Genomic DNA, 23,756 nt, shown 5'->3' on the forward strand with positions numbered 1-23,756 from the left:
TCTTTTTATAGCTAGCTACTGTAACTAACATGCTATAGGTGATACTAGCTATATTAGCTAGCTCAGATAGTATGCAATTATGAAAATCAGCGTCTAAACAACTCTCCAAGTTATAATTAAATGTTTATTTTATAAGAACCACACTTGCCAATGACATAATTCAGTTGTAGAAGAACTTTCCTTATCTGTATAGTAAATATTACATGGTTCATCTCAAAGACAATTTCACGACACCAAGGAATTTGTCTCTGAAAACTTTGGGTGTGGCTTCTATAGTGAAAATGCGCACATAGTCTCAGTTAACATCACCATTGAAAGGTTCGCGTATTGCACAGTACGATGTGTGTGGTTTGAATCACTTTTCAGAGGTAACGCGTACCACACACGAGGCGTGTGGGATACCATATGAATTGTGTGATTGGTAAGATGTTTCCACCTTTTAAAGGGGTGATTGGTGGCTTATCAGGTGCACCCAGCAGCCTCATGGGGCAATTTTTCTTCCCTTTTTCGTCTCAGTGTACTGAATTCGCACTCCTTAACAGTGAGCGATAGGTGGCGCTGTATACACTTTTTAGTTGGTTGCCATCCGCAATTACAAATTTAAAGAAGAAGAAGCGAGGAAGAGACCCGCGTATTCGCAAATATCAAAGCTGAAACAAAGCATGCAATTAATTTTTCGTTTTGCATGAGACTTTATATTCGCAAATTATCTGTGAAAATGCCTAAATCAATCAAGAAGTTCTGCACTACCCAGACATCTATAAGTAGCTACTTCGGCGGGTTGAGCAGCAGTGCCCCTGACAGAAACGTTCAATCCGGTATTATCGGTAACTCTGTTGAGCTATGCGCTGGGCTGAAACCAGGACCTAGAGGAAAGGTAAGGACACAGACAGTGCGAATGTTATTGAGTAACTGTATACAAATAAAGAATTTAACTCAGACATAGCTCAACCAAAGTGCATGACAGAGTTGTGAGAAAGCAATGGCTTTATACTTTGCATGTAACTATTGTTGTTAGCTAACGTTACTTGTTCGCTCTCACACACATCTATATCAATGGTATTGTGTTGCACACTATGAATTAAGTTGTATTTTATTTCCCTCTTCTGTTCTCTGTATTGTGCAGCATAAGCATTCTCCGAATAAAAATGGTGGGTCATTATTGAAACGAGCCAAATTGGCCCATAAAGGACAGGAAAAGGAGGACATGAACTGTGAGGTCATATCCTGGCGTGTCGATGGTGAGCACCCCTAGCCAAATGCCGCGTTCAAGACAACTCGGAACCCGGAGACGCTGACATTTCTGACTTGGAAACTCGTTGAGAAAGATGAGTTTCCCCACTTGGAAAGTATCAAAATCAACCAATCAATCAACCAATCAAAAGCTTCACGCTTTTTTTTCTTTGTATACGTTTATCAGAGGTTCCGATTTCAGAGTTGTCTTGAAAGCACCATAATGCATCAGACTTGATAGCAAGGTCTCAGTCTGAAACAAAGCAATATAGTTACTTGGAATGTTTTTAATTTTTTAAAATGTATTTCACCTTTACTTAACTAGGTAGTCCAGTTGAGAACAAGTTCTCATTTACAACTGCGACCTGGCCAAGATAAAGCAAAGCAGTGCGACAAAAACACAGCATTACACATGGAATAAACAAACATACATTCAATAACACAATAGAAAAGAGTATATTTAGCGCCGCACCCCCGCAGCTACTTGCCCAAGCCTCCCCAGCTTCTCCTTCACCCAAAACCAGATAGATGTTCTGAAAGAGCTGCAGAACCTGGACCCGTACAAATCAGCTGGGCTAGACAATCTGGACCCTCTCTTTCTAAAGTGCTGTGGGCAGCTGGGAGGAGGTGCTCTTATTCTCCATGGACTTTAGTGTCCCAAAACCTTTTGGAGTTAGAGCTACAGGATGCAAATTTCTGTTTGAAAAAGCTAGTCTTTGCTTTCCTGACCGACTTGTGTGTATTGATTCCTGACTTCCCTGAAAAGTTGCATATTGCGGGGACTATTCGACGCTAGTGCAGTCTGCCACAGGATGTTTTTGTGCTGGTTGGGTCTGGAGTGAACCAAGGGAAATATCTGTTCTTAGTTCTACATTTCTTGAAAGGGGCATGCTTTTTTAAGGTGGTGAGCAATTTACTTTTAAAGAAGGACCAGGCGTCCTCTACTGACGGGATGAGGTCAATATCCTTCTAGGATACCTGGGCCAGGTCGATTAGAAAAGCCTAATCACAGAACTGTTTTAGGGAGCGTTTGACAGTGATGAGTGGTGGTCTTTGACCACAGACCCATAGCGGATGCAGGCAATAAGGCAGTGATCGCTGAGATCCTGACTGAAAACAGCAGAGGTGTATTTGGAGGGCAGGTTGGTCAGGAAAATATCTATGAGGGTGCCCATGTTTACGGATTTAGGGTTGTACCTGGTGGGTACCTTGATGATTTGTGTGAGATTGACGGCATCTAGCTTAGATTGTAGGACGGACGGGGTGTTTAGCATGTCCCAGTTTAGGTCACCTAACAGAATGAACTCTGAAGATAGATAGGGGGCAATCAATTCACATATGGTGTCCAGGGCACTGCTGGGAGCTGAGGGGGGTCTATAACAGGCGGCAACAGTGAGAGACTTATTTCTGGAGAGATTCAATTTTTATTTTATTTTTACATTTTACCCCTTATTCTCCCCAAATTTGTGGTATCCAATTGTTTAGTAGCTACTATCTTGTCTCATCGCTACAACTCCGGTACGGGCGTACTGCTTCTTAACACAGTGCCATCCAACCCGGAAGCCAGCCGCACCAATGTGTCGGAGGAAACACCGTGCACCTGGCAACCTTGGTTAGCGCGCACTGCGCCCGGCCCGCCACAGGAGTCGCTGGTGCGCGATGAGACAAGGATTTCCCTTACCGGCCAAACCCTCCCTAACCCGGACGACGCTAGGCCAATTTGTGCGTCGCCCCACAGAAGGTTGCAAGTTCAAACCCCGAGCTGACACGGTACAAATCTGTCATTCTGCCCCTGAACAGGCAGTTAACCCACTGTTCCTAGGCCGTCATTGAAAATAAGAATTTGTTCTTAACTGACTTGCCTAGTCAAATAAAGGTAAAATCATTTTTTTATATTTTTTTTTACAAAAAAAATAAAAAAAACGGCCCATTAATCGGTATCGGCTTTTTTGGTCCTCCAATAATCGGTATCGGCGCTGAAAAATCATAATCGGTTGACCTCTAGTCCTTATACAAACTATCCACAGGAAAGTATTATTAAACCGACATTTCAAAACACTGGTACTGCCGTTGAGATTTCAATCTCCTGGCACATTGGACAAAACCATATAAACACCTACAAGAGCTTGGTAGGTATGCGTGCATCGTGTGCATGTACTTATGTTGTGCACATGTATCCGTGCATGTACTTGCGTGTGCACATGATTAACGAACAAGCTGTGAGAGCCACGCACAGAAACACACATTTTGAAGTGCGATTAATAATACTTTCCTGTGGATATTTAATTTCAGATTTCCAACAATATAAGGATGAAATCAGTGGACACTAGGTGTACTAACTTCAAATAAAGTTCATTCAACATTCTGACATGTAAAGGAGCTGTTAACTATTTTGGAATATTCAAATTAGAGAGTGGAGGCTTGTCCAGTCCGCACTCAGAATTATAGTAGGCACCCCCCTGAAAATGTTAATCCAAATCAGAAAATTATTTTACCTTGAAGGAGAGTGTATAAATATGTACTTAATTTGAAATAATTCAATTTGCCTGCAATCCACACTTTGGGTTTGTTTACACAGCCACTACCAGTTTTCATTTAAACTCTTATCCTTTTTTCCTATCAGAAATCAGGGCCCCCTCCTCTCGAGGGGCAGGCAGCCTCTCCTCTTCCACCCTGGAGAGACTGAAGTGCTTCGTCTGCCCTAGTGAGCCCCAAGGCAGAGGCCCTCCTGGGCCCGGGAATGCGGGTGGTGGGTCTGAGGATGCAGATGGTGGGCCTGGTGACGTAGGCGATGGGTGTGCTCATGGAGGTAATGGGCCTGGGGATGTAGGAGGTAGGGAGGCTGTGGCCCACAAAGAAATGACTGTCGATAAAGAGAGACAGAAAAGCGAAGAAGAGGAGTGGCGGAGTCCAGAGCCATCATCCAAAAAACAGGTAGGAGATCATCATCACCTTTCTCTTTTGATTTTCTCCTAATTAATTGTATTCTGTGAGTTTGAAAATGTATGTTAAAGTTGCACTATGTAAAAATCGCTCCTGCATTAACTAGTTGCTAAAATTCGAATAGTTTTCTTAATTTCAGTTTGTGACAAAAGAAGCAAGTATAGTGTAAAGAGTCATTGTACCATCTACACTGCTGTGAAGTATGTTTTCCATAACCAAAAATATTGTATTTTCAGCTGTTTGAAGCTGCTGTATAAAACCAAAAGTAAAAGATGCAAAAATTCAACTTAAGAACAGGAAGCATAGCAAAAGTACACATATATAACAGATCTAACGCTTCTTACTTGCTTTCAATATGAATGACACATCTATAACACATTTCTATGTGAATTTGGTCATGTCACCCAAAAAGTTACATATTGCAGCTTTAAATGGAAACTTTATTGTTGTGATCCTTCCTAGGCTCTCAGCCTCATTCAGTTTGCCAAGCCAGGAGAAGGAAGAAGAAGGGGGGGTGTAATGAAGACTCCTCCAGGAGTAGGGGGTGAAGTCTGTGTGACCAGTGCCCCCTGTGGGATCTCTAAGAGTGGGTACACTCCTCTGGAGCAGCAGTACCTGCAGATTAAAGAGCAACATAAAGACGCTCTATTGGCTGTGGAGTGTGGATACAAGTACAGGTTCTTTGGAGAGGACGCAGAGGTGAGATGCGTGTGTGTAGAGCGGCGAAGAAGCTGAACATCTGTCACCTGGACTATAACTTCCTGAAGTGTGTTAATCAATGTGTGTATCTATGTAGATCGCAGCAAGGGAGCTAAACATCTGTCACTGGTTTGTGTGTGTGTGTGTAGAAAGCAGCGAAGCAGCTGAACATCTTCTGTCACCTGGACCATAACTTCATGACGTGTAGCATTCCCACACACCGCTTGTTCGTTCACATACGACGCCTTGTCTCCCAGGGCTACAAGGTGTGGAACAGGGCAGATTCAAGGTTCTCCAGTCAGGCCCATTACTGTTGCAACTCATTATCAAAGTCAAAGGACAGACAGAGTATTTTAAGTAATGCAATGTGAAATGTTTTCGGCATACAACTGTTAAATGTCACCATAGCCTTTGTTTATGTGTGATGTTATTGTCTGCCACAGATTAATTATTAATTTAGGAAGAAAAATAATTATTTGTCAGTGATGACAGATGTTAGTGTGTCTGATTTACGTTTGATTGACTGTGATTGGTTCTTTCACCTCAGGTGGGCGTGGTGAAGCAGACAGAGACGTCGGCCATTAAGGCCTCCGGAGCCAATAAGAACACTTTGTTCACCCGCCAACTCAGCGCTCTCTATACAAAGTCTACACTGGTGGGGGAGGGTATCCTTACATATGCTGGTGTGTGTTATTCACCATATCCATACAGGTGATGTATGGACCGGGCATAAGAGTAGTCAACTGCTCACAGCTGCAGTAGTGTCCTCCTGTGTGTGATGACTTCAGCCCACTATAGTGTGCTTATTGACCCTTGACCCTGGGTATCAAGACGTCAACCCAGTGCATAGTCTGGTTGATGTGGAGGAGGGGGAGTGTGATGATGTGGTGACAGATCCTCCAGAGAGCTACCTGCTCTGTCTCAGTGAGACCTGGGATAAACCCAGAAAACAACTAACCATTGGGCTGGTGGTGAGTACACACTCAATTGTACGCACATGGGCTCAATGTGGGATAATTCAGACCCGAGTTATGTGCACGTAAATGGAACTTCATTCCCCATTTTACGCACTTTTCTCTTTAAGCGTATTCTTTACGCACGCGGAAACCATGAATAAAGTCACGCGAACCTGCCAGTTCCAAGTGGAAAAAGCATTCACTTCATTTTTTTTTACGATAGAAATAACAGCATACTCCATGCACTGTAATTTATAAATTGCTAGGTAAATGTGTAATCAGTTTGGATAAGGTGATTGTGTATGTGTATAAGCCAAATAACAATTGTTTTAGATCTATTTTACCTTATCACTGGATATTAATGTCAAACCAGTCACGGTAGGAAATGGAAAAGCATATCAACATGTATTTTTTATGCTCGAAGATGGCGCTGGAGAGGATTGCTGCGGTTTCATGGGCTCTTAACCAACCGTGCTATTTTGTTAGTTTTTTTTGTGTGCATTTTCTCTTAACTTTTATTTTGTACATAATGTTGCTACTACTGTCTCTTTATGACCGAAAATAGCTTTTGGAAATCAGAACAGTGATTACTCACCTTGAACTGGACCAAGTATTTCTCTTTAATGAGTCGGACGAGAGGGATTTACTCCAGACCCCCGAACAGGCCCTCATCCTGTCATTTGCAGGAGAAGGAAACAGAAAAGATAACAGGGAAAGAGATTGGAGTGCCTTGTGAGGATCTGCCGAAAAGTGGGTAATCTGCCCTTGCCATCCGTACTACTGGCAAACGTACAATCGCTTGAAAATTAATTGGGACAAGCTAAAAGCATGTATGTCCTACCAACTGGACATCATTAACTGTCATATCTTATATTTCACCAAGTCGTGGCTGAACGACGACATGATTAACATACAGCTGGCAGGTTACACACTGCATCGGCAAGATAGAACAGTTCTTTTGCCCATCTTAATTTTTATTGGTCAGTCTGAGATATTGCTTCTTTTCTTTTTTCAACTGCCGAGAAGGCCAGCAACCCGGAGTAGCCTCTTCACTGTTGATGTTGAGACTGGAGTTATGCGGATACTATTTAATGAAGTTGCCAGTTGAGGACTTTTGAGGCGTCTGTTTCTCAAATCGGACACTAATGTACTTGTGCACTACTGAGCAAGTGGACTGGGGCATCCCACTCTTTCTATTCTGGTTAGAGCCTGTTTGCGCTGTTCTGTGAAGGGAGTACTATAACAGCATTGTACAAGATCTAAAGTTTCTTGGCCATTTCTCACATGGAATAGTCTTAATTTCTCAGAACAAGAATAGACTAACAGGTTTCAGAAGAAAGCACTTTGTTTCTGGCCATTTTGAGCCTTTAATCGAACCCACAAATGCTGATGCTCCAGATACTCAACTAGTTTAAAGAAGGCCAATTTTATTGCTTCTTTAATCAGAACAACAGTTTTTAGCTGTGCTAACATAATTGCAAAAGGGTTTTCTAATGATCAATTAGCCTTTTGGCTAATTGATCATTAGTCATTTACAACATGAACAATGTCTACAATGTATTTCTGATCAATTTGGTGTTATTTTATGGGACTTTTTTTTTTGCTTTTCTTTCAAAAACAAGGACATTTATAAGTGACTCCAAACTTTTGAACGTAGTGTACATTTTATTTTTCAAATTTTTTTTTAAAGCCCTGTCAAGTTCGTTGTTGACTATTGCTATCATTGACAGCCATTTTCGGTGCATTTTTGGTACACGATATTTAAGGAAGTTTCGAGTTTTTGTTTGCCTGAGGTAGAGTTTCTAATGATAAGCTGTAGACCACATGATCTACCAAGAGTTTTTCATCTGTATTTTTCATAGCTGTCTACCTACCACCAGCACCACTGTTGCTGGCACTAAGACCACACTCGATGAGCTGTACACCGCCAAAAGCAAACAGGAAAATGCTCCATGAGGCGGCACTCCTAGTGGCCGGGGACTCTAATGCAGGGAAACTTAAATATATTTTACCTCATTTCTGTCAGCATGTTAAATGTGCAACCAGATGGGGGAAAAAAACTCTCGACCACCTTTATGCCACACACAGAGACGCGTACAAAGCTATCCCTCTGCATCCATTTGGCAAAGCTGACCATAATTCTATCCTCCTGATACCTACAAGAAAAAACTCAGGAAGAACCAGTGACTCTCAGTGAGGAAGTGGTCACTTAAGCACAAGCTACAGGTCTGTTTTGCTAGCACAGACTGGAATATGTTCCGGGATTCCTCCGATGGCGTTGAGTACACCACATCAGTCAATGGCTTCATCAGTAAGCACATTGAGGAAATCATCCCCACAGTGACTGTACGTACATACCCCAACCAGACACCATGGATTACAGGCAACCTCCGCACTGAGCTAAAGGGTAGAGCTGCCACTTTCAAGGAGCCTGGAAATTTTATAAGAAATCTCGCTATTCCCTCCAACAAACCGTCAAACAGGCAAAGCGTCAATATAGGATTAAGATTGAATCATCCAACGAGCGTTGGAGCCGGTGTTGTATGTGGCAGAGCCGAGAGCTGCCCAGTGACACAAGCCTAATGGACAAGCTAAATTACTTCTATGCTCGCTTCAAGGCAACTAACACTGAAACATGCATGAGAGCACCAGCTGTTCTGGACGACTGTGCTATTCATTGACTACAGGTAAGCTTTCAACAACACCGTGCCCTCAAAGCTCATCAATGAGCTAAGGACCCTGGGACTAACCACCTCCTTCTGCAACTGAATCCTAAACTTTCTGACGGGCCGCCCCCAGGTGGTGAGGGTAGGTAACAACACATCCGCCACGCTGATCCTTAACATGGAGTCCCCTCCTGTACTCCCTGTTCACTCATAATTGCATGGCCAAGTTTGCCTAAGACAACAGTGGTAGGCCTGATCACCGACAACGACGAGACAGCATTTGGGAAGGAGGTCAGAGACCTGGCCTTGTGGTGCCAGGACAACAACCTTTCCCTCAATGTGATCAAGACAAAGGTGATGATTGTGGACTATACAGGAGAAGGAGAACCGAGTATGCCCCCATTCTCATCTATGGGGCTGCAGTGGATCAGGTTGAGAACTTCAAGTTCCTTGTGTCCACATCACCAACAAATTAACATGGTCCAAGCACACCATGACAGTCGTGAAGAGGGTACGACAAATAATTTTCTCCCTCATGAGACTGAAAATATTTGGCATGTGTCCTCAGATGCTCAAAAGGTTCTACAGCTGCACCATCGAGAGCATCCTGACTGGTTGCATCACTGCAAGGCACTACAGAGGGTAGTACGTACGGCCCAGTACGTCACTGGGGCCAAGCTTCCTGCTATCCAGGACCTCTATACCAGGCGGTGTCAGTTAGGCCATAAAAATTATCGTGAGGTCCCTGTTAATTCCCAGCCCTAGTTTTCCTCAATTTGTAGGCTATAAGTTAAATATTATTAGCCACTATCGGTAGCAACCATAAGTAATAAATATTTAATAAATTTGTGTTTGCTTCCTTTCCTTACATTCATAGAATTCCATTCCTTTGTTTGACTTAGCCTAATGTGATTTGTTTCTTCAGTAAACGCTGTCCTGTTATTGTTATTGAGTGTCAAGTAATAGTGGATACTATTTTATGAAGGCCAATTACAAATTATAGTAAAAATAAATCGCGCCATGTACAGTAAGCTTATTAAACCATTACTTTGAACTTGACGCACGGCGCAAGACCTGGCACTTGTCATCGAGTTTCATGATCACTGCGGGCAATTAGGGTATATTTGATCATACTATTCTCCATATTATAATAGTGTATATTACTTCCAATTTTAACATTTGGAAGCTTTCAGAATTAATCAAACCACCTTTTTCATTTCTGAGTAAAGGCTCTGTTTTTCTATTCCATTCCATTTACCTTTCTTTCCTCTGTCTGTGTAGTTGTTCCTGAGGGTCGCTATCAATAGTGGATAATATTAGGCTAAAGTAGTGCAATAATTTGGATTGAACCACTTTTTTTAATTCATCAATATATTTCGTATGTTAAGGCTTTGTAAACCATTTTTCATTATCCATACATACTTTCCTAACCCTAACAAAAATATTCTGATCTTGAAGATAATTTAATCTACCAATTGGTGCTGAAATGGGAGACACATATATATATCTCTCTTAACCCGTTCTCTCTATCTCTTAACCCGTTCTTTCAATGTATTCTAGTTAGTCTGTCGCCAAAATTCAAAATAAAGAGGAACAGTATTTAAAGGGATGGCTTAAGATAAGTGTCCCGAAAACCCTGTTGAATGAAAACACCACAAAAATATGTTTGCCAGCAAGTGGGCAGATTTTCAGCGGTTTAATTAAATGTATTCATTGTGCGCCAGAGAGCCACACTTGCAGAGCGCGTTACGCGCCTGCATAAGTTACTGTAAGTCTGAATACCAACTACTAAGAAGTGCGTAGGAAAGGTGTGCATAGGACATGTATATATTTCCTAAGTCTGAATCGGGCCAATAGTGACTGGCAAAAATTGCTGTGTGTTTGTATGTGTGTGTTAGGCGGTGCAGCCCAGTACAGGTGACGTGCTGTTGGATTGTTTTGTGGACGGCTCAACGCGTTGTGAGCTGGAGGGGCGAGTCTTAAAGGTCAACCCTGTAGAGATCCTGGTGCCCTCTGACCTCTCAGACTCCTCCCATCGTCTGCTGCAGAGCATCGTCACCGCCAGGTAACCTCTAACCCTGATGTCTTATTCTCCTCAGACTGCTGAAGAGCACTAAAAGCTTTTGTTTTCTACAAAAGCAAAGGTGATGCATCTCCCAAATAGACTGTGACATTAACAACAGCCTAATTTCTGGCTGGTTTGGAAAATGGACATGAATACATTTGACCTCTTACACAGCCTGATTCTGCTCTGACCTCTGCATATATTAAAGTATTTTCATTTTATAGCATGCAATGAGAGGGAGGGAGATTCAGAATAGTGATGGGGATGGGATTCAAACCCACGTTGGTTGTGCATGTGTACTACAGGTGATGGTGTTTCCCGCTAGACCAGCCTCAACCTCTGCAGTTGTGCCATCTCTGACTGGTTGGCAGTGCTAGGTGCTGAACACTAGGGGGAAGAGAGAGAGAGAGAGAGAGAGAGAGAGAGAGAGAGAGAGAGAGAGAGAGAGAGAGAGAGAGAGAGAGAGAGAGAGAGAGAGAGAGAGAGAGAGAGAGAGAGAGAGAGAGAGAGAGAGAGAGAGAGAGAGAGAGAGAGAGAGAGAGAGAGAGAGAGAGAGAGAGAGAGAGAGAGAGAGAGAGAGAGAGAGAGAGAGAGAGAGAGAGAGAGAGAGAGAGAGAGAGAGAGAGAGAGAGAGAGAGAGAGAGAGAGAGAGAGAGAGAGAGAGAGAGAGAGAGAGAGAGAGAGAGAGAGAGAGAGAGAGAGAGAGAGAGAGAGAGAGAGAGAGAGAGAGAGAGAGAGAGAGAGAGAGAGAGAGAGAGAGAGAGAGAGAGAGAGAGAGAGAGAGAGCGAGAGAGAGCTCGAGCTCTCCTATGATCTACCCTTTAACCCAGAGTTAATTTAAAGTCATTGTTCTGGTAAGCAGTGAGTTTCCACTACATTTTTTTACACCAGTCAATTCCTTTTTAAATTCACGAGGGGATGTGAACAAGCAAACATTGTTGTATGTTCTCAGTGACTGAACACTGAGGAGAAGGTAATGTCAGGCTCTCATCTCCATTTGTTTTAAAACATGGCTCCCCAACCCTGTTCCTGGGTTTCGCTCCAACCCTAATCTAGCACACCTGATTCTGATAGCTGGTTCATAAGCAAATCGGTTTACTTACAACTGGGGTTGGAGTGAAAATGTACTGGGGGGTAGCACTCCAGGGACAAGATTGGGCAGCCCTGATGTAAAGATTTACTCCTCACTGCTGATGGTCTCTGGGTGATGTAATTTATGAGTGAGTGGCTGCAGGAATGTCTTCTGCACTCTTAACTTTCCTTCTCTCCCATCCCTTTCCCTTTCTATTCACACTCTTCTGACCAACTTCCCACCTGCTGTCATCTCTATTCTTTCTCTCATTCTGTCCCTTTCTCCCTCATCTTTCAATCATTTTTCATTAATACTCATTTTTTTCCCCCTCCATTTTCTTTGTTCTCATTTTCTGACTTCTCTTTCTTTCACAGCTCTCTTATCCATTCTGCCATGTTTGTGTGAATCTCTTAACCTCTTGAAACTCCCCATCCCGGATCCGGGATTGTGACTAAGCCTCAGGCTCATTAGCATAACGCAACGTTAACGATTTCTGAAAATCGCAAATAAAATTAAAATGATGCGTTTGCTCTCAAGCTTAGCCTTTTCTTAACAACACTGTCATCTCAGATTTTCAAAATATGCTTTTGAACCATAGAAATTGACTAATTTGTGTAAGAGTATGCAAAGCTAGCATAGCATTTTGTGTAGCATGTAGCACGCAACATTTTCACAAAAGCCAGATAACCAAATAAATAAAATCATTTACCTTTGAAGAGCTTCTGATGTTTTCAATGAGGAGACTCCCAGCCACATACCAAATGCGCAGTGTTTCCTGAAAGCGTCTGTGTGTAGGAGAAATCGTTCCGTTTTCTACATTGCGCCTGGCTACCGAAACGAACCGAAATGCAGTCACCTACAACGTGAAACTTTTTCCGGATTAACTACATAATATCGACCGAAACATGGCAAACGTTGTTTGGAATCAATCCTCAAGGTGTTTTTTCACATATCTCTTCATTGACATGCAGTTCGTGGAAGCTTGCTTCTCTCTCTGTGCCCCATGGAAAAATACTGGCAGGTGACTTTTGCGCACCAATTTCGGCGCAGGACACCGGGCGGACACGTGGTAAATGTGGTCTCTTATGGTCAATCTTCCAACGATCTGCCTACAAATACGTCACAATGCTGCAGACACCTTGGGGAAACGACAGAAAGGGCAGACTCATTCCTCTTGCGTTCACAGCCATATAAGGAGATCATGAAAGACAGAGCCTCAAAAATCCTTGTCATTTCCTGGATGCCAAGTCATCTTGGTTTTGCCTGAAGCTCACGTTAAAGGGCACGCACAGAGAAGATATTTGTATTTCTGGACACGTCAGAGTGTTTTCTTTCGAACAGTAGCAATTATATGCATAGTCGAGCATCTTTTTGTGACAAAATATCTTGTTTAAAACGGGAACGTTTTTCTTCCAAAAATGAAATAGCGCCACCATAAGTGTAAGAGGTTAAAACCTGATCTTCTCTGCCCTCTCTTCTGTTGACGAGGGTGTGGTGTGTCAAAAAGCAGATGTCACATTCTCCTGACCTTGTGAATTTCATGTGCATTGTCTGAAAGTTGTTTTATATGGTTAGCCTGGTGTGTTTTATTTTATTTAATCTTTATTTAACTAGGCAAGTCAGTTAAGAACAAATCCTTATTTACAATGATCGCCTAACACGGACGATCCTGGGCCAATTGTGCGCCGCCCTATGGGACTCCCAATCACGGCTGGTTGCCTGGAATCGAGCCATGGTCTGTAGTGACGCCTTTAGCACTGAAATGCAGTGCCTTAGACCGCTGCGCCACTCGGGAGCCCTATATTGTGTGTATATCATCTTCTGCATGATGACATGTGTTTTAGCATCTCTGGGTGCTACTAACGTTAACTTGTCTCTGGGGTGGGCTAGCCAGAGAGGCCCCTTAGTAACGGTCTCTGTGTGGTTGTCACATGGCTGTCGAGTGCCCAGTTAATGAGATCCTGGGAGGGTTCCAATGTAGGTGCTGTGTGAAGTCTTTCCCTCTGCTAAAATATAAGACCCTTAACATTTTCACTGTAATATTCACATACTTAGGGTTGCAAAATTCCACCCGTGATTTCTGGAAAACTTTCCCCAATTCCCAGGTTAAAGGAATTTTGTAACCATACAAATGCACACACTGATATCATTGTTGGACTTGTGAGGTTTTCCAGAAATCACGGGTGGAATTTGGGGAATTTTGCAACCCTACCCATGTGAATGTTACGGTGAAAATAAGTATTCAACCCCTTTGTTATGGCAAGCCTAAATAAGTTCAGGATAACATTTTTGCTTAACATGTTACAATTGTAGAATAGTGAGAATTCACTTTGTCTAAGGATTACAGAGAATAAGTGTAGGGGTCTATGATCCTACTCTTGATATACCATCTAACTCCATTGTCATGTGAACGCTATAAGGCCCGTAATCCTATCCAGTGGGTATGCCAAGTTTGCGAGCCTTGCGTCACCACTCGGAATCAAATCAAATGTATTTATATATCCCTTCTTACATCAGCTGATATATCAAAGTGCTGTATGGAAACCCAGCCTAAAACCCCAAACAACAAGCAATGCAGCTGTAGAAGTACGGTGTATGTATTTTGTCCCCCCCCACACCAAACGTGATCACGACACGCAGGCTAAAATATCAAAAACAAATCTGAACCAATTATATTAATTTGGGAACAAAAGCATTAAACATTTAAGGACATTTAGCTAGCTAGCTAATTTGTCCTATTTAGGCAGCTTGCTGTTGCTAGCTAATTTGTCCTGGGATATAAACATTGAGTTGTTATTTTACCTGAAATGCGCAAGGTCCTCTACTCCACCAATTAATCCACACACAAAACGGTCATCCGAAACGTTTCTAGTCATCTCTCCTTTTTCTAGGCTTTTTCTTCTCTTGACTTTATATTGCGACTGGCAACTTTCATAAATTAGGTGCATTATCGCTACCGACCTCATTCGTCTTCAGTCCCCCACGTGGGTATAACCAATGAGGAGATGGCACGTGGGTACTTCTATTTTAGCCCTTGGCAACGCAGACACTCGTTGGAACGTGCAATAATTTAATAATATAGATTTCTAACAAGGAGCTAATATCTTGCAATCAATGGCCGAGCATTAAGTGATTGAGTTAACCTTAGCTCAGAGATGCACATTTGGAGACCAATTATATATGCTATGTATGTTGTGAATAACAATTACCATTAGACATTTCACCAAATAATAATTCAAGAAATATTACTCAAATGTGAGCGCTACATTTAAAAGTAATCCGATTTATTAAAGTTCCACAATAAGAATACAATTAGCAAATGGTACATAACAGAAATCTTCACGATAAAAATAATACAAAATAGTCCAAGTCTTAACAGCATAGAAAATTCACCACTATGATATACAAACGTAGATCGGTTTACCAATGACTCCACAATCAGTGTTTAAACCATGACCAACATCTGCTCTTTAATTACTTGTTCTTTTTACTTTTCTTTAGGTATTTGTTTCTTAACTGCATTGTTGGTTAAGGGCTTGTAAGTAAGCATTTCACTGTAAGGTCTACACCTACTGTATTTGACGCATGTGACAAATAAAATTAGATTTGGATTTAAACCCAGTTTTTATTCTTCCAAGAGCACTAAAATCCCAGTATCTCCCATAGTCTAACATCACTTTGCATGTCCCAAAACATTCAAACAAAAGGCATGACAGTACACGCATTCTTGGATCTACTCATCAAAAACCTTATCTAAATTATATTGGCGCATTCCTGTGTCGCTTGTCTTTGAACTTTCCAATGAACAGTCGGAAATAAAATCCATAGAACTTACAGTACAATGAAACATATCAAAATTCATAGCTCTTCATGAACTCTTGAAACAATCCAAACATGACAATTTAATTCACACTAACATTAATTGTGTTGATTTCAAGTTTCGTCAGTACTTACCACTCCTGGTGAGTGACCCCAGGACTTCCGTGAGAACATCGCCATGGCGAAGGTGTGACTCTCTCCTATGAGATGTAAATATACAGCCAGCCGTCTGGATAATGCCATATTGAATCAACACTCCAGGCTGGTGTGTCAGCAAGTCGCTAGACGTGTCTTCGTCACTGGCCTTCATCGTTCACATTTGTTCACTCTGTCTTCGACTACATAATAAGTTGCACGGATTCACTGTGAGCAATAGTGTTTAGCATAATTTTTGAATGACTACCTCCTCTCTGTACCCCACACATACAATTATCTGTAAGGTCCCTCAGTCGAGCAGTGAATTTCAAACACAGATTCAACCACAGACCAGGGAGGTTTTCCAATGCCTCGCAAAGAAGGGCACTTATTGATAGATGGGTAAAAAGAAGGATTGCTTTATCCTATCCTAGGTATTCCTTGAAGAGGTGGGGTTTCAGGTGTCTCCGGAAGGTGGTGATTGACTCCGCTGTCCTGGCGTCGTGAGGGAGTTTGTTCCACCATTGGGGGGCCAGAGCAGCGAACAGTTTTGACTGGGCTGAGCGGGAACTGTACTTCCTCAGTGGTAGGGAGGCGAGCAGGCCAGAGGTGGATGAACGCAGTGCCCTTGTTTGGGTGTAGGGCCTGATCAGAGCCTGGAGGTACTGGGGTGCCGTTCCCCTCACAGCTCCGTAGGCAAGCACCATGGTCTTGTAGCGGATGCGAGCTTCAACTGGAAGCCAGTGGAGAGAGCGGAGGAGCGGGGTGACGTGAGAGAACTTGGGAAGGTTGAACACCAGACGGGCTGCGGCGTTCTGGATGAGTTGTAGGGGTTTAATGGCACAGGCAGGGAGCCCAGCCAACAGCGAGTTGCAGTAATCCAGACGGGAGATGACAAGTGCCTGGATTAGGACCTGCGCCGCTTCCTGTGTGAGGCAGGGTCGTACTCTGCGGATGTTGTAGAGCATGAACCTACAGGAACGGGCCACCGCCTTGATGTTAGTTGAGAACGACAGGGTGTTGTCCAGGATCACGCCGAGGTTCTTAGCGCTCTGGGAGGAGGACACAATGGAGTTGTCAACCGTGATGGCGAGATCATGGAACGGGCAGTCCTTCCCCGGGAGGAGGAGCAGCTCCGTCTTGTCGAGGTTCAGCTTGAGGTGGTGATCCGTCATCCACACTGATATGTCTGCCAGACATGCAGAGATGCGATTCGCCACCTGGTCATCAGAAGGGGGAAAGGAGAAGATTAATTGTGTGTCGTCTGCATAGCAATGATAGGAGAGACCATGTGAGGTTATGACAGAGCCAAGTGACTTGGTGTATAGCGAGAATAGGAGAGGGCCTAGAACAGAGCCCTGCGGGACCCCAGTGGTGAGAGCGCGTGGCGAGGAGACAGATTCTCGCCACGCCACCTGGTAGGAGCGACCTGTCAGGTAGGACGCAATCCAAGCGTGGGCCGCGCCGGAGATGCCCAACTCGGAGAGGGTGGAGAGGAGAATCTGATGGTTCACAGTATCGAAGGCAGCCGATAGGTCTAGAAGGATGAGAGCAGAGGAGAGAGAGTTAGCTTTAGCAGTGCGGAGCGCCTCCGTGATACAGAGAAGAGCAGTCTCAGTTGAATGACTAGTCTTGAAACCTGACTGATTTGGATCAAGAAGGTCATTCTGAGAGAGATAGCGTGAGAGCTGGCCAAGGACGGCACGTTCAAGAGTTTTGGAGAGAAAAGAAAGAAGGGATACTGGTCTGTAGTTGTTGACATCGGAGGGATCGAGTGTAGGTTTTTTCAGAAGGGGTGCAACTCTCGCTCTCTTGAAGACGGAAGGGACGTAGCCAGCGGTCAGGGATGAGTTGATGAGCGAGGTGAGGTAAGGGAGAAGGTCTCCGGAAATGGTCTGGAGAAGAGAGGAGGGGATAGGGTCAAGCGGGCAGGTTGTTGGGCGGCCGGCCGTCACAAGAAGCGAGATTTCATCTGGAGAGAGAGGGGAGAAAGAGGTCAGAGCACAGGGTAGGGCAGTGTGAGCAGAACCAACGGTGTCGTTTGACTTAGCAAACGAGGATCGGATGTCGTCGACCTTCTTTTCAAAATGGTTGACGAAGTCATCTGCAGAGAGGGAGGAGGGGGAGGAGGATTCAGGAGGGAGGAGAAGGTGGCAAAGAGCTTCCTAGGGTTAGAGGCAGATGCTTGGAATTTAGAGTGGTAGAAAGTGGCTTTAGCAGCAGAGACAGAGGAGGAAAATGTAGAGAGGAGGGAGTGAAAGGATGCCAGGTCCGCAGGGAGGCGAGTTTTCCTCCATTTCCGCTCGGCTGCCCAGAGCACTGTTCTGTGAGCTCGCAATGAGTCGTCGAGCCACGGAGCGGGAGGGGAGGACCGAGCCGGCCTGGAGGATAGGGGACATAGAGAGTCAAAGGATGCAGAAAGGGAAGAGAGGAGGGTTGAGGAGGCAGAATCAGGAGATAGGTTGGAGAAGGTATGAGCAGAGGGAAGGGATGATAGGATGGAAGAGGAGAGAGTAGCGGGGAGAGAGAGCGAAGGTTGGGACGGCGCGATACCATCCGAGTAGGGGCAGTGTGGGAAGTGTTGGATGAGAGCAAGAGGGAAAAGGATACAAGGTAGTGGTCGGAGACTTGGAGGGGAGTTGCAATGAGGTTAGTGGAAGAACAGCATCTAGTAAAGATGAGGTCGAGCGTATTGCCTGCCTTGTGAGTAGGGGGGAAGGTGAGAGGGTGAGGTCAAAAGAGGAGAGGAGTGGAAAGAAGGAGGCAGAGAGGAATGAGTCAAAGGTAGACGTGGGGAGGTTAAAGTCGCCCAGGACTGTGAGAGGTGAGCCGTCCTCAGGAAAGGAGCTTATCAAGGCATCAAGCTCATTGATGAACTCTCCGAGGGAACCTGGAGGGCGATAAATGATAAGGATGTTAAGCTTGAAAGGGCTGGTAACTGTGACAGCATGGAATTCAAAGGAGGCGATAGACAGATGGGTAAGGGGAGAAAGAGAGAATGACCACTTGGGAGAGATGAGGATCCCGGTGCCACCACCCCGCTGACCAGAAGCTCTCTGGGTGTGCGAGAACACGTGGGCGGACGAAGAGAGAGCAGTAGGAGTAGCAGTGTTATCTGTGGTGATCCATGTTTCCGTCAGTGCTAAGAAGTCGAGGGACTGGAGGGAGGCATAGGCTGAGATGAAGTCTGCCTTGTTGGCCGCAGATCGGCAGTTCCAGAGGCTACCGGAGACCTGGAACTCCACGTGGGTCGTGCGCGCTGGGACCACCAGATTAGGGTGGCCGCGGCCACGCGGTGTGGAGCGTTTGTATGGTCTGTGCAGAGAGGAGAGAACAGGGATAGATAGACACATATTTGACAGGCTACAGAAGAGGCTACGCTAATGCAAAGGAGATTGGAATGACAAGTGGACTACATGTCTCGAATATTCAGAAAGTTAAGCTTACGTAGCAAGAATCTTATTGACTAAAATGATTGAAATGATACAGTACTGCTGGAGTAGGCTAGCTGGCAGTGGCTGCGTTGTTGACTTTGTAGGTTAGCTGGCAGTGGCTGCGTTGTTGACACTACACTAATCGAGTCGTTCAGTTGAGTGTAATAGTTTCTACAGTGCTAGTAGACGTTAGCTAGCTGCTGAGCAGATAGCAGTGTAGACTACGTTAGGACGACGAAATACGATAATTACGCAATTATCTTTGATACAAAGACGGCTATGTAGCTAGCTAAGAAGAAATTGCTAAGATTAGACAAATCAAACCGTTGTACTATAATGAAATGTAATGAAAATGTAATGAAAAGTTATACTACCTGCGGACCGAAGTGTAGATGCGACCGCTCGCTCCAACCCGGATCCGGAAAAACGAGAGCTTCTTGGTAGCATAGTGATGGCTGCATCATGTTTTGGGTAATGCTTGTCATTGCTAAGGACAGGATGTTTTTTAGGATAGAAAGAAAAGGAATAGAGCTAAGCACAGGCAAAATCCTAGAGGAAGACCTGGTTGTTTGCTTTCCAACAGACACTGGGAGACAAATTCACCTTTCAGCAGGACAATAACCTGAAACATAAGGTCAAGTATACACTGGAGTTGTTTACCAAGACGATATTGAATGTTCCTGAGTGGCCTAGTTTCAGTTTTGACTTAAATTGGCTTGAAAATCTATTGCAAGACTTGAAAATGGCTGTCAACGATAGTTAGCAATAGTCAACAACAAACTTGACAGGGCTTAAAATGTGTTTTTTACACTACCGTTCAAACGTTTGTGGTCACTTAGAAATGTTCTTGTTTTTTAATGAAAAGCGCATTTTTTTGTACATTAAAATAACACCAAATTCATCAGAAATAGTGTAGACATTGTTAATGTTGTAAATGACTTTTCAGCTTTTTAAGTAAAAAAAGAAGGCGTAGAGGCCCATTATCAGCAATCATCACTCTTGTGATGGTGGCATGTTGTTAGCTAATCCAAGTTTATCATTTTAAAAGGCTAACTGATCATTAGAAAACCCTTTTGCAATTATGTTTGCACAGCTGGAAACTGTTGTCCTGATTTTAAAGAAGCAATCAAACTGGCCTTCTTTCGACTAGTTGAGTATCTGGAGCATCAGTATTTGTGAGTTTGAATGGCCAGAAACAGACTTTCTTCTGAAACTCGTCAGTCTGGCCAAAATTCACCCCACTAAGTGTGGGAAGCTTGTGGAAAGCTACTCGAAATGTTTGACCCAAGTTAAACAATTTAAAGGCAATGCTACCAAATACTAATTGAGTGTATGTGAACTTCTGACCCACTGGGAATGTGATGAAAGAAATTAAAAGCTGAAATAAATAATTCTCTACTATTATTCTGACATTTCACATTCTTAAAATAAAGTGGTGATCCCAACTGACCTAAGATGGGAATTGTTACTATGATTAAATGTCAGGAATTGTGAAAAATTGAGTTTAAATGTATTTGGCTAAGGTGTATGTAAACTTCTGACTTCAACTGTAGCCTTGTTATTGTTATTTAATAAAGAGTGTTTTACTTTAGTTTATTTAGTACAAATTTCTTAACCAACAACGCAGTTCAAGAAAGAGTTAAGGGCTTGTAACCATTTCACGGTAAGGTCTATGTTCTACATACAGGTTGATCAGAACCATTGGTGTGTGAAATTGATTATTTGGAATGGCTGAGTGTATTGGCTATTGATCATAGTGATCAGGTCTACCCAGGGGTGTGATGGTGTTGAAGGGCCTGTCTATAGCTGGTATTTTATAACCATCTCTAGCTAGAATGGAAGTCCGCTGGAGGCATGCTGCTTTGTCTGTGTTTTCAACAATTGAATCCTACAGACTAATATATGGTTCTTTGTTGCAATGGTTCAATTGGTTGTCTGTGTTTTTATTTTATTTTTATTTTTTATTTCACCTTTATTTAACCAGGTAGGCTAGTTGAGAACAAGTTCTCATTTACAACTGCGACCTGGCCAAGATAAAGCATAGCAGTGTGAACAGACAACACAGAGTTACACATGGAGTAAACAATTAACAAGTCAATAACACAGTAGAAAAAAAAGGGGAGTCTATATACAATGTGTGCAAAAGGCATGAGGAGGTAGGCAAATAATTACAATATTGCAGATTAACACTGGAATGATAAATGATCATGTACAGGTAGAGATATTGGTGTGCAAAAGAGCAGAAAAGTAAATAAATAAAAACTGTGGGGATGAGGTAGGTGAAAATGGGTGGGCTATTTACCAATAGATTATGTACAGCTGCAGCGATCGGTTAGCTGCTCAGATAGCTGATGTTTGAAGTTGGTGAGGGAGATAAAGGTCTCCAACTTCAGCGATTTTTTATTTTTATTTATTTTTTTATTTTTTTTAAATTTTGCAATTCGTTCCAGTCACAGGCAGCAGAGTACTGGAACGAAAGGCGGCCGAATGAGGTGTTGGCTTTAGGGATGATCAGTGAGATACACCTGCTGGAGCGCGTGCTATGGATGGGTGTTGCCATCGTGACCAGTGAACTGAGATAAGGCGGAGCTTTACCTAGCATGGCCTTGTAGACGACCTGGAGCCAGTGGGTCTTGCGACGAATATGTAGTGAGGGCCAGCCGACTAGAGCATACAAGTCGCAGTGGTGGGTAGTATAAGGTGCTTTAGTGACAAAACGGATGGCACTGTGATAAACTGCATCCAGTTTGCTGAGTAGAGTGTTGGAAGCAATTTTGTAGATGACATCGCCGAAGTCGAGGATCGGTAGGATAGTCAGTTTTACTAGGGTAAGCTTGGCAGCGTGAGTGAAGGAGGCTTTGTTACGGAATAGAAAGCAGACTCCTGATTTGATTTTCGATTGGAGATGTTTGATATGGGTCTGGAAGGAGAGTTTGCAGTCTAGCCAGACACCTAGGTACTTATAGGTGTCCACTTTTGTGGAGTGTGTTGCTGTTAAAGAGACTCTTCCATCTCTCTCTACCACGTGTTTGCTTTGGTTGTCTTGGAAACAGCAAGAGATGACAAAGCCACAGAGTCCTTGAAATCACAGGAGAGAGACTTTCATTGGAATAAATACTTGTCAGGCACAAGCAAAATATGGGTACTGTATGATGTTGACAGACATTGAAGTTTCAGTAAAACAAATAATATTTTATTTGAAGGGTTATGTTAGTTATAATGCTTAACTTATAGATGCTGTTATAGAGCATTATAACACATTATAATGAAGCAATAAGGTCATTTCCATGTGCACCCACATGTCAAGTTCATAGGAGCATGTCAAATGAAAAATAAAGGGCTTTACACTAGGGGTTTGAACTAACTTTTAAGTGATGTTCGGATCCTTAACAAAATTCCTTAGTGAAAAACATTTATTATAAAATAAAAATAATTGGCTCGCCTGCCCTTCGCTACTGATGCGAGTGGGTGTTCACTCTTCGGCCTGTTGTGTGTAGAATATCCTAGCCTATTCATTGATGATGGGCCCTGCTGTACTGAAATTGCAAGACATTGTAAGCCAAGAAATTGCCAGATACAGCATTCTATTGCAGCTTTTGATTATCGATATTTAGGCCTAGTGCCCAGTTCTAACTCTGTCTGTCTGGTGGCAGACCTGCTATACTGTTCTCTTTCCCAGTCCCTCGCTAGCTCGCTATGAAAGATGCATAGAGTCTATATTAACATAAGGACAACTCAGAGTATGCTTTTTTTTGTTCTTCTGAAATAGACTACATTCTTCATGTTTCTTTAGACCTGTCCAAAGTAAATAAGGGATTTATTGTGATGGTGTAGGCTATATTAAATTGATTTATTAGACATTTTAAAACGTAGATGTTCCAAAGGTCTGCATCAGTGGCTTGTAGGTGTGTGGAAATCAGGAGATGCTAAATGTGTTTATGCTAATTAACGTTTTATGTCATTACCATTTTATGCAATTACCGTGAGACGGGCACTTATTTGCTTGACAATCACCGGCTGACACAATTTCGTGACCTCCACAGCCCTAGATATATTTTCATTTCTCAAAAAGTGTCCATCCCAAAAATGTGGAATAAGCAGGCTTTGTTTTCTTGTCAAACAGGTGGAAAAGGGGCTCTTAAACATTTACCAGAAAAAGTACATCAAACATTTTTTTTTTTTTTTTTTGTTACAACACTTATAACTAATATCAACACTTACAGTGCATTCAGACAGTATTCACATCCCTTGTTTTTTTCCCCTCCACATTTTGTTTTCTTACAGCCAGAATAAAAAAAGTTTGTTGTCACTGGCCTATACACCCCATAATGTCGAAGAGGAATTATGTTTTTTTAAAGCTTTTGCAAATGAATAAAATGATAAGCTTAAATGTCTTGAATCAATACATATTCAACCCCTTTTATGACAAGTCTAAATTAGGTCAGGAGTAAAAAATGTGCTTAACAAGTCACATAATAAATTGCATGGACTCACTCACTGTGTGCAATAATAGTGTTTGACATGATTTTTGAATGACTACCTAATTTTTGTACTCCACACACACTTATCTGTAAGGTCGAGCAGTGAATTTCAAACACAGATTCAACCACAAAGACCAGGGTGGTTTTCCAATGCCTTGCAAAGAAGGACACCTACTGGTCAATGGGTAAAATAAAAACAGACAATGAATATCCCTTCGAGCATGGTGAAGTTAGTAATTACACTTTGGATGGT

The 23,756-nt window shown here is 43.0% G+C and overlaps 1 protein-coding gene across 5 annotated transcripts in view; it reads left to right on the forward strand.

Annotated features, from left to right (window-relative positions):
* Positions 1 to 601: 601 nt before the first annotated feature.
* Positions 602 to 23,756, forward strand: part of msh3 (mutS homolog 3 (E. coli)) — a 141,722-nt gene continuing 118,567 nt past the window's right edge. For all 5 annotated transcript variants that reach the window (XM_064973548.1, XM_064973565.1, XM_064973574.1 and 2 more), the window contains exons 1-8: positions 602 to 877; positions 1,127 to 1,241; positions 3,857 to 4,167; positions 4,639 to 4,875; positions 5,025 to 5,141; positions 5,423 to 5,540; positions 5,707 to 5,846; positions 10,396 to 10,562. In XM_064973548.1, the coding sequence (XP_064829620.1) occupies positions 686 to 877; positions 1,127 to 1,241; positions 3,857 to 4,167; positions 4,639 to 4,875; positions 5,025 to 5,141; positions 5,423 to 5,540; positions 5,707 to 5,846; positions 10,396 to 10,562 (1,397 nt within the window). In that variant the 5' untranslated portion in view covers positions 602 to 685. The remainder of the gene's footprint in view (positions 878 to 1,126; positions 1,242 to 3,856; positions 4,168 to 4,638; positions 4,876 to 5,024; positions 5,142 to 5,422; positions 5,541 to 5,706; positions 5,847 to 10,395; positions 10,563 to 23,756) is intronic.

The sequence above is a fragment of the Oncorhynchus masou genome, chromosome 1 (genome assembly GCF_036934945.1).
Source record: "Oncorhynchus masou masou isolate Uvic2021 chromosome 1, UVic_Omas_1.1, whole genome shotgun sequence".
NCBI lineage: Eukaryota > Metazoa > Chordata > Actinopteri > Salmoniformes > Salmonidae > Oncorhynchus > Oncorhynchus masou.